At 39.5% G+C, this 18169-nt stretch overlaps 1 protein-coding gene across 1 annotated transcript in view; it reads left to right on the forward strand.

The window, feature by feature from the left end:
- The first annotated feature begins 415 nt into the window (after window positions 1–415).
- Window positions 416–18169, forward strand: part of LOC133610604 (dual specificity mitogen-activated protein kinase kinase 4-like) — a 24029-nt gene continuing 6275 nt past the window's right edge. The window contains exons 1-10 of the mRNA XM_061967021.2: window positions 416–611; window positions 1489–1524; window positions 4152–4257; window positions 9913–10087; window positions 11359–11478; window positions 11636–11755; window positions 11841–11892; window positions 13577–13704; window positions 16137–16214; window positions 16340–16488. Coding sequence (XP_061823005.1) covers window positions 500–611; window positions 1489–1524; window positions 4152–4257; window positions 9913–10087; window positions 11359–11478; window positions 11636–11755; window positions 11841–11892; window positions 13577–13704; window positions 16137–16214; window positions 16340–16488 — 1076 coding nt within the window. The 5' untranslated portion in view covers window positions 416–499. The remainder of the gene's footprint in view (window positions 612–1488; window positions 1525–4151; window positions 4258–9912; window positions 10088–11358; window positions 11479–11635; window positions 11756–11840; window positions 11893–13576; window positions 13705–16136; window positions 16215–16339; window positions 16489–18169) is intronic.

The following is an 18169-nucleotide window of genomic DNA, read 5'->3' on the forward strand; positions in this document are numbered from 1 at the left end:
ATGTGTGTATGTTATTTTAAAATGTTATTGTTATTATTTATGATGTATATTGATTTACATTTAATCAGTAGTTAGTTTTTAATTAGTTGTGTGCAAAATGACATTGTCCGTTTGATGCAGTTATCCATCCATCCATCCATCAATTTTCTACCGCTTGTCCCTTTCGTTAGATGTCAATTGAGTAAAACCCCGAACGGGACAAGCGGTAGGAAATGGATGGATGGATGAATTTGTTTTACATGTCTTTGAAGGAATGATTAATATTAATACGTTTGCCTGGCAATCTAAGGCCGGTATTATTGTATATGTTTTATATTTTTATTTTACAAAGTTTTGGTAAATATTGTGCATGTTTCGTAGGTGTTGAGGAGAGACGTGGGCAAGAAGTGACGCAGAGTCCCGCCTCGTCCCGCCAGTGTCCCGTGAGGAGGCGGCGAGGGGACCCAGCTCGAGTATCTGCATTGCAGCCTGAGCGCTGCTGCCGGAAGCCAACACAACAATGGCGACTCCCAGTCCTGACAGCAACTCGTCCAGCTCCAGCAACAGCTTCAGCATCGTCGGATCCACGTCGCACCACTTCCACCCGCAGACCCACAGCAGCAGCATGCAAGGTACGCCATGACAGTCACACATCGCCTTTTGCACACCTCAACACTCGACTTGTAGGAAAACACATAGCATTGTAGCTCCTAGAAAGTAGGAAGTCATGCAAAAACAGATAGGTTACACGGGACTGCTCAGTGATAACTTTCAAAATAAAATATCCAAGTCCGGTCGTGCGGTTGTTGCCGACTTTAATTGAATGCTGCGTGGTACGGTCATTGAATTATAAATCTGCGTTAAACCACTACCAATGATAAACCGATATTGTTTATCAAACGTTTACAAAGTATTCACACTGCAGGCTGGGGTCATCGCTCAGCATTTTATGTTGAAGTGTGCATTTCAGAGTTTCCGCTCGCACCCTCTGGCTTTGTTTAGCCAGCTTGACACAGCCACATAAGCCACTTCAGTGCTAGCAGGTTAGCAATGGTTCAAGTAGCCTCGTTTTACTGGCATCAGGCCTCTTTGGCACTGCGGGTTTTTCAGCACCATTCCAGCACTTCCCTACAAATTATAAACCTGTATTCAATTGTAAATATAGGACCAGCCACAGTGACCTGCTGTCGTTCTGCTGACAGCAGCAGTTCGTTAACAAGCTAGGCCTACATTAAATACGCTTTCTTTACCTCATTTCTAGCACAAGCACCTATTGAGGAGTTTTCACATGTTCTAATAATTCTCATTAAATACTACTAAATAATACCATTTACGCCCACACTTGAATCAGGTAGTTACTATATTGTTGCTATCACACATTCAAGATGGTTAAATTCAAGTATAATGACTTATAGTTTGAAATCATCATGACAAATAGTCCTATACTCGCTAATGTAGAGTTGCATTCTTATTTTGTTGCAATGTTGATGTTTTGTTTCAACTCCACAGAAATCAACAGCTGCTGGAGGTGTCAAAATGAAACAGGTACAGTATTCCTACTTACCTTTTTAGGCTGTGCTGTTGGAAGTTTTGTATTAGGTCGTTCTTTGGTTCTTATAATTGCAAATATAATCTTCATAAATTTCCCCCAAACACTCTTCTTTATTCGAAAGTTTGCATACACTCCTCATTGACATGAATGTCTTATTTATCGCGGTCCTTAAAGGCCTACTGAAATGCGATTTTCTTATTGAAACGGGGATAGCAGGTCCATTCTATGTGTCATACTTGATCATTTTGTGATATTGCAATATTTTTGCTGAAAGGATTTAGTAGAGAACATCGACGATAAAGTTCGCAACTTTTGGTCGCTGATAAAAAAGCCTTGCCTGTACCGGAAGTAGCAGACGAGTAGCGTGACGTCACAGGTTGTGGAGCTCCTCACATCTGCACATTGTTTACAATCATGGCCACCAGCAGCGAGAGCGATTCGGACCGAGAAAGCGACAATTTCCCCATTAATTTGAGCGAGGATGAAAGATTTGTGGATGAGGAAAGTGAGAGTGAAGGACTAGAGGGCAGTGGGAGCGATTCAGATAGGGAAGATGCTGTGAGAGGCGGGTGCGACCTGATATTCAGCTGGGAATGACTAAAACAGTAAATAAACACAAGACATATATATACTCTATTAGCCACAACACAACCAGGCTTATATTTAATATGCCACAAATTAATCCCGCATACCAAACACCTCCCCCCTCCCGTCCTTATAACCCGCCAATACAACTGAAACACCTGCACAACATACTCAATCCCACAGCCCAAAGTACCGTTCACCTCCCCAAAGTTCATACAGCACATATATTTCCCCAAACTTACGTACGTGACATGCACATAGCTGCACGCACGTACGGGCAAGCGATCAAATATTTGGAAGCCGCAGCTGCATGCGTACTCACGGTACCGCGTCTGCTATCCAACTCAAAGTCCTCCTGGTAAGAGTCTCTGTTGTCCCAGTTCTCCACAGGCCAATGGTAAAGCTTGACTGTCATCTTCCGGGAATGTAAACAATAAAACACTGGCTGTGTTTGTGTTGCTGCAGTCGGCTGCAATACACCGCTTCCCACCTACAGCTTTCTTCTTTGCTGTCTCCATTGTTCATTGAACAAATTGCAAAAGATTCACCAACACAGATGTCCAGAATACTGTGGAATTTTGCGATGAAAACAGACGACTTAATAGCTGGCCACCATGCTGTCCCAAAATGTCCTCCACAATCCGTGACGTCACGCGCTGACGTCATCATACCGAGACGTTTTCAGCAGGATATTCCGCGCGAAATTTAAAATTGCACTTTAGTAAGCTAACCCGGCCGTATAGGCATGTGTTGCAATGTTAAGATTTCATCATTGATATATAAACTATCAGACTGCGTGGTCGGTAGTAATGGGTTTCAGTAGGCCTTTAATTATTTATTTGAACTAGAGATGTCCGATAATGGCTTTATTGCCGATATCCGATATTCCGATATTGTCCAACTCTTAATTACCGATTCCGATATCAACCGATACCGATATATACAGTCGTGAAATTAACACATTATTATGCCTAATTTTGGTGTGATGCCCCGCTGGATGCATTAAACAATGTAACAAGGTTTTCCAAAATAAATCAACTCAAGTTATGGAAAAAAATGCCAACATGGCACTGCCATATTTATTATTGAAGTCACAAAGTGCATTATTTTCTTTAACATGCCTCAAAACAGCAGCTTGGAATTTGGGACATGCTCTCCCTGAGAGAGGATGAGGAGGTTGAGGTGGGTGGGGTTGGGGGGGGCGGGGTTGATGTGGGAGGGATAAGGGGTAGCGGGGGGTGTATATTGTAGCGTCCTGGAAGAGTTAGTGCTGCAAAGGGTTCTGGGTATTTGGTCTGTTGTGTTTATGTTGTGTTATGGTGCGGATGTTCTCCCCAAATGTGTTTGTCATTCTTGTTTGGTGTGGGTTCACAGTGTGGCGCATATTTGTAACAGTGTTAAAGTTGTTTATACGGCCACCCTGGAAAAGGTGGGTGGGCCAAATAATAAAGCTTAACGGGTGTGTATGGCCCTACACACCCTTAACGGGTGTGTAGGGCTTCACGGTGGCAGAGGGGTTAGTGCATCTGCCTCACAATACGAAGGTCCTGAGTAGTCTTGGGTTCAATCCCGGGCTCGGGATCTTTCTGTGTGGAGTTTGCATGTTCTCCCCGTGACTGCGTGGGTTCCTTCCGGGTACTCCGGCTCCCTCCCACCTCCAAAGACATGCACCTGGGGATAAGTTGATTGGCAACACTAAATTGGCCCTAGTGTGTGGATGTGAGTGTGAATGTTGTCTGTCTATCTGTGTTGGCCCTGCGATGAGGTGGCGACTTGTCCAGGGTGCACCCCGCCTTCCGCCCGATTGTAGCTGAGATAGGCTCCAGCGCCCCCCGCGACCCCAAAGGGAATAAGCGGTAGAAAATGGATGGATGGGTGTGTATGGCTTGCATGCTTTAGTTTGTCCAAGTTGGGTCTAGACTAAAGTTGTCGAGGTAAACTTTATATTATGTTGAATTTCCTAATGCTTGTTGCCATGTTTTGTAGTGCATCATGTTGCATCAAATATGGAACCTCTCTGTCTTTGTTCTACCAGGTAAACGTAAAGCGTTGAAATTGAATTTTGCCAACCCTCCGGTGAAGCCGGCGTCTCGGCTACCACTCAATCCAACGCCACCTCCCTCCTTCCAGAACCCTCACATGTGAGTAGCAACAGCCATGTTGAATATTAGGGTCTTTCTTTGCAAAATGATGGGACGTTTTTGGAAATTCCTGCTAATCCTGTAGTTTATTTTTTTGTGTAGTAACAAGCTTCCTTTAATAAACTGAAAATAAACATGAACTCTGAATGCAGGATTATATGAATGATTACTGTTTCTGGATAGGAAAAATTGTCATGACATGTTCAGAACATTATTGACATGTTTAGTTATTTGAGAATTTTTCAAGGGTTGCAGGAATTGACGAGATTCTTTTTTAAAAAGTCTATCAAGGAAATTTGCTAAAGACATAAAAAAGGATAGAAGTTATAACAATAATATTGACCAGAAAAGCTCGATCAATCATGTCAGTAAAAAAGTATCTCCCTGGGATTATACATTGGGGGAAAACAAGTATTGGATCCTCTGCTGATTTTTTAGGTTGAACTTCTTACAAAGATATGAACAGTACATAATAGGGACAGACTAAAACAAGTCCAGAAAAAAAAACTTTAAGTTTATACATTAATTTGTAATTTTTTAACAGCAATAATTATCTGTTTCCCTTACAACCAATAACCATTCTGACACCCACTCGTGAATCACAAATTAGTCCTGTCCCTTTCGGAAGGTACTCCTAATCTCAACTCGTTATGTGGGTAAAAGACACCTGTCATAGGAACAGTCTTTTCCTTTAAAATCTCCCCACCACCACGAGCAAGATCAAAGAGCTGTTAAAGGACCTCAGGGGCAGGATTGTAGACCTGCGCAAGACTCGAATAGACTACAAGACCATCAGCAAGATGCTTGGTGAGAACGAGACCAGTCCTAGTGTAATAATTCATAAAAGGGTGGAATACCTAAATAACAATTAATCAAACTCACTTTGGAGTAGGGCTGGACGATTATAGCAAAGATAATAGTCATGATTATTTTTGATTGATATTTAAATCACGATTAATAACACGATTATTCATTAATTTGAAAACATGAGTATTCACCAAAACTCCATTTTAAGTATATTTTAAAATAACAACATATATAATTTAGTAACAAGTAAAATAAGAATAATACAAAAAACAATAAATTAAAATAACAATAGCAATATTTATTTATTTATTATTATCAATATAATAAAACAACAACATTCAGTTTTTCCGTTTTTATTTTTCTTAACTCCGTTTTTTACCTTTTACTCTTATTTTACCACCATTGAGTGTGTGTTCTTTTTAATTTATTTTTTTACATTTTATTTATTCAAATGCAAAAATCTTCCCATTTATTGGTGCAATACATCTCTGGAAAATGTTGACTAATACGTTAAGTCAAAGCATGTTATTTTTCGTAAATGTATCAATAAGTGGTTTAAGTACATTCCGCTCGTGTAATGTACTTTTTTGAAACTTACCTTTATTTTGTTAGCGCAGTTGGACGGGATGTTGCACACACCACAGTTGTTGTGAAGGGAGGGTAAATGTGCTGCTGTTCTGAGTTTGACGAGTAAGGAGACGACTTCAGGCTGATTAAAAAAAAAAAAAAGAGAGCGCCTCTCAAGTTGTGACTGCTGTCCTGTTTGTACATGATGTCGTTCACAACAACACAAGCAGATGAGATGTGTTGTTGTTGCATGGATTGTTCTTACTAGCTTTAGTTTCGTAGTTAAGTCGCTGTTCCAAGTGTCCGTCTCGACATTGTTTAGTTCAGGACGTGTTTCAGGGATGAATGAGCGGTACCGGACACATTAGTTTCCCAAACAAATGTTTCTTCTCACAATTTCAGTCACATGTATGTCAATTTCCCTGATGTTCTGCGTTTAACAGCAGATTCTGTTTTATTGTCCATACTGTGACTCCGTCCGCGGTTACGTCAAAACAGAAATACCTTACTTTTTTGTTGAGTTTAGTGACTATTGATCTTTGATTCAGCATCCTAGAATGGTGTCAAATAAAAACTACTAATAGTGACATCCCAAACTTCTAGTAGACGTAGTCTTGTTTTCACTCAAACGCTCACTCATCCATTTCACCATTACAACCTCAGGAATTTGCATACACATTACACGGCCTTATTATCCTTTTTTTTCAATTCCAATATTTTTATGATCATGAGAAGCCACAATTGTTTGAATAATTCGATTAATAGCCCATCCCTACTTTGAAGTGCCATGTAAGAATCCACCCGGTGGGTTAAAGATGATTGTGAGGAAGGTGAGGAATGAGCCCATAAAATTACAAGGGAGGAGCTGGTTAATGTCGTCAATAGAATTTTGGGACCATAGTCGCCAAGATTAACTATCGACTTGGGCAAGGAAAACATTCAAAACCCACCTGTTGGTTCATTTTACCATGAAAATCTGAGACCGGCCCACATTATCGCCGATTCTTTTTAACTTTGCAGCGCATAACGCAAAGAAAAACGGCATCTAGTGTGAGTTCAATAGGAACTTAAGTCTAAGATAGCGAGGAATGTTAGTGACAATTTAATTTGTAGGGAGCAAACTAGCATTGACAATCTGCTTGTATTTGGTGTTGGTGTTTTTAGCATTCGAGTTAGCTTATTGTTTTTTTTAGGGTGAAATGGGAGTAGAATAGGTTTGGTACAATAGGCAGGTATTGTACTTTAAAAAAGTGTGATGTGCGAGTGTGATAAAAGTGTTTCATTGATTGTATCAGAGCACAAGTAGTTTGGTTAGGTTTTGTAGAATACCAACTTTGTGAGTCATGTGACTTTATTTATCATGCCCTCAGTTTAAGTCTGAAGTACTCACTGCTTCTCAAATGTACGGACAACAGTCCAAGAGTTTGCGTGTATGTTAGCATATTCCCCTGTGAAATAGTTTTTATAAATCTCAACATTGGCGTAAAACATCCATCCATCCATTTTCTACCGCTTATTCCCTTTGGGGTCGCGGGGGGCGCTGGAGCCTATCTCAGCTACAATCGGGCGGAAGGCGGGGTACACCCTGGACAAGTCGCCACCTCATCGCAGGGCCAACACAGATAGACAGACAACATTCACACTCACATCCACACACTAGGGCCAATTTAGTGTTGCCAATCAACTTATCCCCAGGTGCATGTCTTTGGAGGTGGGAGGAAGCCGGAGTACCCGGAGGGAACCCACGCAGTCACATAATGTTCGCTATTCTCAGATCTTGTGTACACAAAAATAAATAATGATCATAAATTGTAGCTGAGATAGGCTCCAGCGCCCCCCGCGACCCCAAAAGGGAATAAGCGGTAGAAAATGGATGGATGGATGGAAATTAAACCCATGATTTTTGACTGGTTGGGCAAGTCGGTAGTTGCAAAATTGGACCTGTACAAGACTTTAGTGGATTGCTGAAGTTCAGGTATAGAGTGTGTTAACACTGATAAAGACAAACATACTGAGATAACAATAATATTAGGGTTAAAGACATAACAAGAGTGGGGCAGCAGCGGCGAGTGCACTGGCGCAACCTTCTACGTAGAGAGGATAGGGTTCAACAGCGAGGTTGATAGTCGAATCAGACTCCTTCAAATTGGATTGTTGACTATTTTAAGACACCACTACTTAATTTACAGTGCATTCGGAAATTATTCACAGCGCTTCACTTTTACCACATTTTGTTACGTTACAGCCTTGTTCCTAAATGGAATAATACCATTTATTCTACACACAATACTCTACAAATAATAATCCATGAATAAAAATATTTTTTTGTGTGTAGAAATTTATAAAAACAGGAAAATATGGAATATAACTTATGTACAATATTCGCTATATTTATGATAACATCTGTCCCTTTCTGGGCCTCGGACGAATACAGTTGATGAAACCTGCTGTAATAGATTGCGATTCTGCAGTGCACGAAAAGTCCCCGTGCATGAAAGAGGGTGGCCTGAAGTTTAGTAACTAACACCTGAATGACTGGGACAAGGCTTGGCAGGGTTTGATGTGGTCACATTAGACCTCAATTCAGCTCCTTGGCATCATGTGGACATGACACATTTTGGGGCAGACAAACAACCAGAAGCCAACATCACCATCCTTTTGTCAATCTGGAGGTGCCACCATTTAGCTCTGGAGCTGTTTCTCTGACCAAAGTCCTTCCTGAGATGTGCAACCCTGGTAACAAACTTCTAGAAACATCTCTACCAAGTATTAAGCCATTAATTATTTCAGTGAATCAAATATGTAATTTTTTCAAAATTTTTTTGTCTCTTAATGTTAAAACAAACCTACTTATGGACTGTTCATATCTTTGTTGAATTCACATTGCCAAAATCCATAGACATTTTACTCTCTGACCATGAACATTATTAAATGCACACATCTTGGATACAACTCTTAAATCAGGTCTCATTAGATTGTGTAAGTACCGGTAAGCACTATTATTGTAGTTCTACCTGACCCAGAAGACCAAGTGATAGAGAGCACTGGGAAGCAGCAAAATAAATAAAATGCCAACAAGAAATAATGAGCACTTAAAAAATGGGCTGATCAAACACCCCATGTGACAAACAGTGTTAATATTAATGTGTGTACAGTATAAAAGTAATGTATTATACTATAATATTGTTCGATATTGACTTATTTACATGACAGTATGTCATAAATGGTCAAATTTACAATTGATCATCTGTTTTCTGGTTGGGCCGATGGCATTAATGACATACCTTTACTTTGAATTTGTGGACTAATTGCTAATGTCTTTCTAATGCTTTCTTTTATGAACGTTCGTTAAATGTTACTGTGGAGCAGTGACTGCAATATTGTTGCATTGGTGCATGTGTTTTTAGCGATTATCATCTCAATCTCCAACACACAGGTGTGCTATCTCAAATGTAACTATAAATGAACAATCACATTACCGTCGGTTAAACGCAAACGCATTGACTCTCTGCCTGGCCCCCCCAATCATAGCTGTAAACCCTGGAGAAAAACTACAGTAGTACCGTAGTTTGTGACTAGGGCTTCAACGATTAATCAATTTATTTGATTAGAAAAAAAGCATTGATTTATACTCTGATGCTTCGATTATTTGTGTGAAACTAATAAAACATTATAAAATCCGGACTACATGGTGTGCTCGGAACTTTAAAAACACGGACATAGTTTCCACACGACCGCTGAAATAGAGCACACATGAGAGCATTGGTGTGTGGACGCTGGGATCAGAGGAGATTTTGATTTTTCATTTCATTAACAGACACACGCTAAAAGTGACATTTCAATGGTGATGATTTGCATTTATTAGAAGAAAATAATGATGTATACTGCATGGCAAGCAAAAATATAGTTTATTTCAAATATTTTCCCTAAATTACTAAACAAGGGTATTAAGTTTACTCGATTAATGGAAGAAACTAATTGAGAAAGTAAAAAAATCGCTGCAGCCCTATTTGTGACGAAATACTACAACATTGTCTTTCCATCCCAGTGCTTGTCTGACATCTTTACTGACAAAATATCCAAATGCCACTTACTTTTTAAATATTTATTGCATGAATCAATAATGCACATTATCTCGTGGCTCATACTTTCTTTCCGAGGTGGTTCCATTACAACTATTACTTCCTCCACTCCTAACTAGCAACTATTTGTACTCTATCCTGTTTTTTATTCTGTCTTGTCTTGTCTTATCCCTTATGTCCCACTGTCATGATCCTTAAGAGAGCGGCTGAGAACGCACAGCATTGAGTCGTCAGGAAAACTTAAGATTTCTCCTGAGCAGCACTGCGACTTCACTGCGGAGGATTTGAGGGACCTCGGGGAGATTGGCCGTGGGGCGTACGGCTCCGTCAACAAGATGGTCCACAAACCCACAGGCCAGATCATGGCAGTCAAGGTGATTTCTTAAGATGTAGTTGGAAACCTGTTGGCCTGGTTTTGCATTCAGGGCATAAAGAACACCAGGACTAAGTTAATATGGTTTAAATTAATACGCACTGATTTGGTTGCTTTCTGAGATGTCCCATAACTTCAGATTAACTAGTTCCAGGTTACAGAGTCTCAGACTAAGGTAAGCAACAACATGATCCTGTTTTAGAAGCCAAATTAAATTGAGGATTTACACATGGTGCAAAGATAAGGGTATGCCTAAAACCTGGTATGGAGTTTCTCAATATACATTTCAGCAGTGTGTGTAACTGGAGTTTTGTTTGACTTCTAAACAAGAGTAGAGAAAGAAAAAATAAATTGTTAGAAAAACTTCAGTGAAAGCAAGAAGAATCAGTTAAATCAATTTATTTTAAAGTATCTCATAATTGAAAACAAACATCATGATTCATCAAGAGAGACCAAAACAGGAAATTCAATTTTGTGTCAGTGTAACTCAAAGGGCCGAGTGGACAACATGTTTGCTGCACAGTCAGGATATCAAGGGTTTGAATCTGCCTTTCTATTAATACAGCCAATTAGTCCAAGAAGTTTCTCTTCTGGTTAGCATCTTCAGGGAGCTTGATGTAGAGTACATCCAGAAAGTATTCACAGCGCTTCACTTTTCCCACATTTTGTTATGTTACAGTTTTATTCCAAATTGAAGTAAATACATTTTTGTCCTCAACATTCTACAGTTAATACCCCATAAAGACACTGTGAAAAATATTTTTTTTTTCAATTTTGCAAATTCATTATAAATAAAAGAACAAAAAAAATCACAAGTATTCACAGCATTTGCTCAATACTTTGTTGATACACTTTTGGCAGCAATTACAGCCTCAAGTCTTCTTGAATACGATGCCACAACTTTGGCATACCTAACTTTGGGCAGTTTTGTCCATTCCTCTTTGGGGAGGCTGTTCATTCAATCGGAGTGGGAGTAGCTAAACGGGTTGGTTGTGGAGAGTTGGAGTACAGTGCAAACAGTAATTGGGGCAGATTAATTTTTTAATTCCTGCATTTTGTGAATCCTTAATTGTTTTGTAATTACTTTTCATTTTCACTAATTTTTGCACTGTATACATTTTTGCACCCTGGATACTGCTGACCCTGAGTTGGTGCAATAAACATCCCCAACTCAAAATCTGCAACTGAGCCGTCATTGGTTGCATAGTTATACATTTTTTTTGAGCGAACTCGCAACAATTTGCAGTAACAATGGTTCATTTACGCCCTTAGAGGATCCGCTCCACTGTGGATGAAAAGGAGCAAAAGCAGCTGCTGATGGATCTCGACGTGGTGATGAGGAGTAGTGATTGTCCGTACATTGTTCAGTTCTATGGAGCTCTCTTCAGAGAGGTATGTCACACCTGCAATGACCTTGCACGCATCACCACATCCCATAATGCTTTTATAATGTCGTACCATAAGGAAACCACGCTGCCAGTTGTTAATATTTGTATTATTTGTGTTGGATCAAACTACATCATAATAACCTTTTGTATTTGTGTTTCAGGGGGACTGTTGGATTTGTATGGAGCTTATGTCTACCTCACTAGACAAATTTTATAAATATGTATATTGTGCATTAGATGATGTCATTCCAGAGGAAATATTAGGCAAAATAACTTTAGCAGTGAGTCGCCCTTTATTTCCTTCATTGTCATTCAAATGATCAAAACCAAATACTTACGTTGTTGTTGTTGTTATATTTTAAACAGACCGTGAAAGCACTGAACCACTTAAAAGAAAACTTGAAAATAATTCACAGAGGTGAGTTTGCACATCATTGGTCATCATTGTGTGTGTGGCTTTTGGTTGTGGAAGGATGGGCACCTTAATAATAGAAAGCAATAGAAGAACTCTAAAATGAAAATAAAGATTTGGCATTGATTTAGTTAACGTGATTACTCTTCTGTACAGCACACAAATGACAAATTGTATACACTACCATGTAGCGACAGAAATGACATCACCATCATGTAAATAAGATAACTAAGACTTCAGTTGTCACTCTCCACATCGTGATTTAAGTATTGCGGCTTCACCATCGCAGATTTAAAAAAACAAAAACATATTCCTCAACATTTTGGGCCACTAGAGGAGCCCAAACCAATCAGAGCGTGCTGTTTGGTATTGTGGCCACTGATTGGCTCAGCCTCAGGCAGCAGTACTATATTGGATAAAAACAGTGTGAAGGTGACTAAAGGGTTGGCTTCCCAAATGTAATACAAATTCATACTGACCTCTTTCACGATAACGTTGTTGGCAGGTCTGCAAGACTAACTAGTTGCCATCTTTTGAAAATGACAATCTCCATATGCCGAGTATGTGGCGGTTTGGTTGGGCATCCCTGGCATCCCTCTCATGCTGTTAAAAAACGTTTTGTATGCTTAAAATATTTGATTTATTGATTGAATGATATGGAATGATTCCTACTTCTTACTACAAAAACGTGTTTATTGCGCTTATTAAATCAAATGATGTACCATTTTTTCCTGACTATAGAGCGCACCAGTATGTAGCCGCACCCACTAAATTTTAGAAGAAAAAAATATTATTCCATATATTAGCCGCGGATCTAAATGTTGTGAAATGAGTTATTTAGACAAAAAGTTTTTGCAAATGTTTATTTACATACCTTAATTGTTTCCAAATGGTGCCTTTAACAGGCCAGTAAAATGGTTGATCAAACAAAACAGAAGTCATGGTCATGGACCCACTAGCTGCGGAAGCTAGCTCTCCGTTCAGCTAAACTTACTCAAAAACTTGACGATGATGTTTGGGTGAATTTACTGAGGAATTTGTGAAACTGAAACAATACTAAAAGAATGTCATTGTAAGTTGATAATACTAACAGAGACACTAAAAAACGTGTAGCTAATGCAGCAATCCTAGCTGATAGCATGTACAAACAAATGCATGAAAACACTCCTACAGACATCACACATGGGACAGTTTAGTAAGTATGAATAGTTTTAGCTATATTGTAAAACTTACAAACGTTGCTTGGAATGATGACTGAAGAACCCGTACAAGTAGAAACGCAGTGGATAACCAGAAGACGGAACAGCACTTGTACCTCTGGTTTAGAGCACTAAACAGAAGGAAATACTGTAGAAAAAGATGGCACTATAGCACAAACAAGAACACACATTTTCAATGGCCGTTAGTGAAGAAAAATCCATAAATTAGCCACATCGTATTATAATCCGCAGGGATCAAAGCGTGGGGAAAAAGTAGCGGCGTACAGTCTGAAATTAATGGTATATACCTGTTCTATATGAAAGCTATTATTACTATGTAGAAATGAAATAAAATAACTAGACCTGCTGAGGGGTCTGGTGGGAAGGGCTGCTGGTGTGAATGCTGTGACATCATGTTATCATGAATTGCTTATCAACTACATTTAGGAACAAATCTGAATTTTTACTGTTTTTGCTCTTTACCATCCTAGACATCAAACCTTCCAACATTCTTATGGACCGAAAGGGTAACATCAAGTTGTGTGATTTTGGGATCAGCGGCCAGCTGGTGGACTCGATAGCAAAGACCAGAGATGCTGGTTGTAGGCCCTACATGGCAGTAAGTACAGTTTTTCCCCTACCTTTAACACCCCCAGCTTTTCGCCCGATGTCTGCTGGGATAGACTCCAGCTGTGACCCTAATGCTGTATAGAAAATAAATCAAATTAAAAAAATTTCACAGAATGGAGCCCCATCATTTACTCAGTGGAATGTCCCATAACAGTTAGCACGTCATTGGGCTTGATTCTCTTTCCTTTACTTATTGTTTACTTGTCGTTTTTGGGTTGTTTACTTGTCGTTTTTGGGTCTCTCGTTGCCTTGTATGGCTCCACTTGTCTAGTCCCCCGCTCTGCCCGCACTTCCCTTCCATCGGCACGTGTCGTCAGTCTACTGCTTCTTACCCCTCTCTCAAGAAGTCCCATCCGTACGTTTTGACTCTGGTTCCTGCGCACTTTTGGTCTCCAACGTTCCTTGGCGTTCCCGGCATTTCTGTCCTCGCCATCTCTGCGTTTTTTTTTTTTTTTTTGTCCTGTCCAGCTACTCAGGCAAATCATATTGTTGATGTGAATGGCCATATCGGCTATACAAATTTACTTTACAAAAGAGAAGTGTGGGATACTTCTCTTGTTACCTTATTTGTATTTGACTTAATTAAATGGATTTATTTTAATGTTTGGCGCAGCCGGACTGGAGCAGGAGGGGATAGAAAGAGAAAGAAAGGAAGACAGAGGGGTATAAGACAGAGAGACAACAACAGCAACAACAAACACAACAAGAACAACATCAGCAAATATGTACAAATATGATAGTAAAAGTGATAGCAAAGAAGCAGTTAGTCAAGTAAATATTAATAACACAGAAATGACAATGAACATTATTAGACTACAAATGGAGCAATACAAATACCAATAGAAATAACACTATTGATAATAATAATAATAATTACCTCTATATCAACTATACAATTGTTTCAAATGCAACAATACATATATGTAATGATAACTTGAATTACAAAAGAAAACAGATAAATGGAGGGGAAGAAAGAGAAGCGAACTGTATTAACCTTGTAGATTGTTATAGTAACCTTAGGTTAAGCTTTGTCAGTGTGCCATGTGTTTTACCCAGTTTCCCCACATTAGCAACTTGTGTGACGCTGGCACATCACGTGACCTACGGTGGCCTAGGATGGACAAAGAAGGCAATTCTCACAACAGACCACAACTCTTATTCACTGACATTCAATTAATAATAGTTCCTTCAGCTGCCTGACACTTAATACATAACTTGCTGTCTCCTGTACTGGTACCTATTTTAAACAACTGAGAGGTTGTAAAATTCAATCAATTCAAGATGTTAAATTGACTCAGTCTCTTTTTAATGCATCTAAAGAGCTTATTGGCATTTTTCTATATATTTTATTTTTCCTAAAATGTTTGAATCAATCATCCATTTCCAAAAATATGCATTATTCTGTAAAACCTTTAACAACTTTTTTTACTTGTATCCTCAAGTTTGTGGCTATTATGAGGCATATTTTCAGAGGATATGCATTTTTACATTATGTTTTTGAGAAGATAACATTTAAAAATTAACCATGGGTATATTATATCGATCAACTAATTCAGAATTGGATGTTTATTTTCAGGACTTAAGTGCAGTTCTCCTTAAATAATTTTGATCTAAGGCACAGTGTGATGCGACTTGTCCAGGGTGTACCCCGCCTTCAGCCCGATTGTAGCTGAGAGAGGCTCCAGCGCCCCCCGCTTTCCCCGAAGGGAATAAGCGGTAGAAAATGGATGGATGGATGGATGGGCACAGTGTGATGATTGACAGGCGGAACCTTTTAATTGGCTATTGTCTACAGCCAGTGCACAAAGTCAGAACACCGGATGCTTGGAATGCTATATCTTGTGAACGTGTTCACGGTGTGGCGAAAGCGAGAAAATGAATACCGGTACATAGGAAACTGCAAATTTCAGCAAAGCTGGCTGGCTAACTTTTTAAAAGCCAGTCGTTTGTAAAACCAGAGAGGCGTTCTACAGCGTGTTCAAAGAAACCTCCAGACTTTGCTCAATGGGCATCAATGCGGTGAAATCACACATGCTATTAGCTAAGTGGGCCATTAAAGGCAGGCAGCAGTTTATGGTGCCACATTTCTTTGGCATGACCAACAAAGCCACTTCACCACAACTGTCAGCTGCTGCCACCGCTACAGAAGAATACATAAATAAAAATACATTCTCAGATTAAACAGCTTTGTGAGCCATTTCTAATTCACTAGATAGTAACACTTAATGTAAACTATTCAAGATTATCATTTTTAAAAACTTATAATTGTACATATACAGACAATTGTAAGCAGTTGTATGATAACCTATGCGGTACGACATGTGCATGACATTTTTTTTCAAGTGGCATTAACAATGGCATTAAATTAGATTTGCTAAAGCCTGAGGGCGGTAACAGCTTGTCTGTGCTTGACTTTTTCAGCCTGAAAGAATAGACCCAAGTGCCTCAAGACAAGGTTATGATGTCCGCTCTGATGTGTGGAGCTTGGGAATCACCGTGGTAAGAATTTTGTCACCAATGTTTTAAAATGTTACTTTTTATTGTTACACATGGGTCTATTATAAATTGTAGCCGCCGGGAAATGTCATGTTGTCTGATATTTAAAGTTTGTGGTGTGATTCTAGTATGAGCTGGCCACTGGAAGGTTCCCGTACCCCAAATGGAACAGCGTTTTTGATCAGCTGACACAAGTGGTGAAAGGGGAACCTCCTCAACTCTGCAACTCTGAGGAGAGGCAGTTCTCCCCCAAGTTCATCAATTTTGTTAACTTATGGTAAGCACCACAAATCGAGGCTCGTTTCATTGTCACTCCTAAAATGTGCATCCACCCAGCAGAACAGTTGATATCCCCATTGGAAAATGCATCTTTTTTTGTTTAACCCTTCAGTCTACTTATTTTAAAACCACGTTAAGCCTCCTAAGACGCGTTGAAAATTAGTAAGTCATATATTATTATTATTTTTAATTTCAATGCTTTAAATTCTTCATCAGCTTCAGAACTATCCATAGTTATACAGTTTTTGTAATGTTTTTTTAAAACCCAACATAGTTTATATGGGGAAAAATGCATGTATACAATATGCCATCCATCCATCCATCCATTTTCTACCATTTGTCCCTTTCGGGGTCGCGGGGGGTGCTGGAGCCTATCTCAGCTGCATTCGGGCGGAAGGCAGGCTACACGCTGGTCAAGTTTCCTCCTCATCACAGGGCCAACAGAGATAGACAGACAACATTCACACTCACATTCACACACTAGGAACCATTTAGTGTTGCCAATCAACCTATCCCCAGGTGCATGTCTTTGGAGGTGGGAGGAAGCCAGAGTACCCGGAGGGAACCCACGCAGTCACGGCGAAAACATGTAAACTCCACACAGAAAGACCTAGAGCCCGTGGATCGAACCCAGGATCCTCATATTGTGAGGCACATGTACTAACCTCTGTGCCATGCATCATTTTCAAAAACGAGTTGCAAAGTGGAATACTTTAGATGAGGTAATTACAGTCATTATTAAGTCAATAATTCATAACAACACATATTTTGATACATTATTTTTTTTTTTCCCAAAACTTTTTGCCAAAAAATGGACACACTCATAAAAATGTTTGAAGTAAGTCATATATGATTTATTTAAACTTGAAACACTTCAAATCTTTCAGCAGCTTCAGACCTATACATAGATTTTATTTTTTTGTATTATTTTTTCATGTCTTAGTTTTCTCTTTTTAAAAAAAAAAAAATAAAACATTAAAACAAAGCTTTTATTATGGCAAAAACACAAAATATTCAATATTTTCCAAAAAATGTGTTTCAAAGTAGAATATTTGAGATTAGGTTTCGGCGCAGTGGTTAGCACAGTGGTTAGCACAGTGGTTAGCACTCGTTTCTCCCTGCGACAAAGTCCCCTTGCTCAGTGTCCTTGTGTGGAGTTTGCATGTTCTCCCTGGTACTGCTGGGGTTCTCTCCATGTACTCCGGCTTTCTCCCACCTCCATAGACCTGCACCTGGGGATAGGTTGGTTGGCAACACTAAATGGTCCCTAGTGTGTGAATGTGAGTGTGAATGTTGTCTGTCTGTCTGTCGAGTGCAGCTGGGATAGGCTCCAGCACCCCCTGTGACCCCAAAATAGACAAGCGGTAATAATTGGATGGCGCCTATTTTTGCTGAAACCCAACGCTTAACGTAAATAACGTTGAAGACTCCATGCATTTGAACGTGCATAACCACATAATCTGTCGTCATCCAGTGGTTTAGTGGTGCCATTGTGCATATACACACTGACAATGTACACAACATGTCTTCAGAACACATTTACACACCTCTAGCAATAACCACAATCATTGTTTACTGCATTTAAGTCATCTGTTGGCAGACTTTTCAATGTGAATTCAAAAACTATGCAAAAACATTGTAGGTATCTCACATTAACTAGTGGTTGAGAAGTGTAATTA

This window comes from Nerophis lumbriciformis, linkage group LG11 (assembly GCF_033978685.3).
Source record: "Nerophis lumbriciformis linkage group LG11, RoL_Nlum_v2.1, whole genome shotgun sequence".
In the NCBI taxonomy this organism is placed as follows: Eukaryota; Metazoa; Chordata; class Actinopteri; order Syngnathiformes; family Syngnathidae; genus Nerophis; species Nerophis lumbriciformis.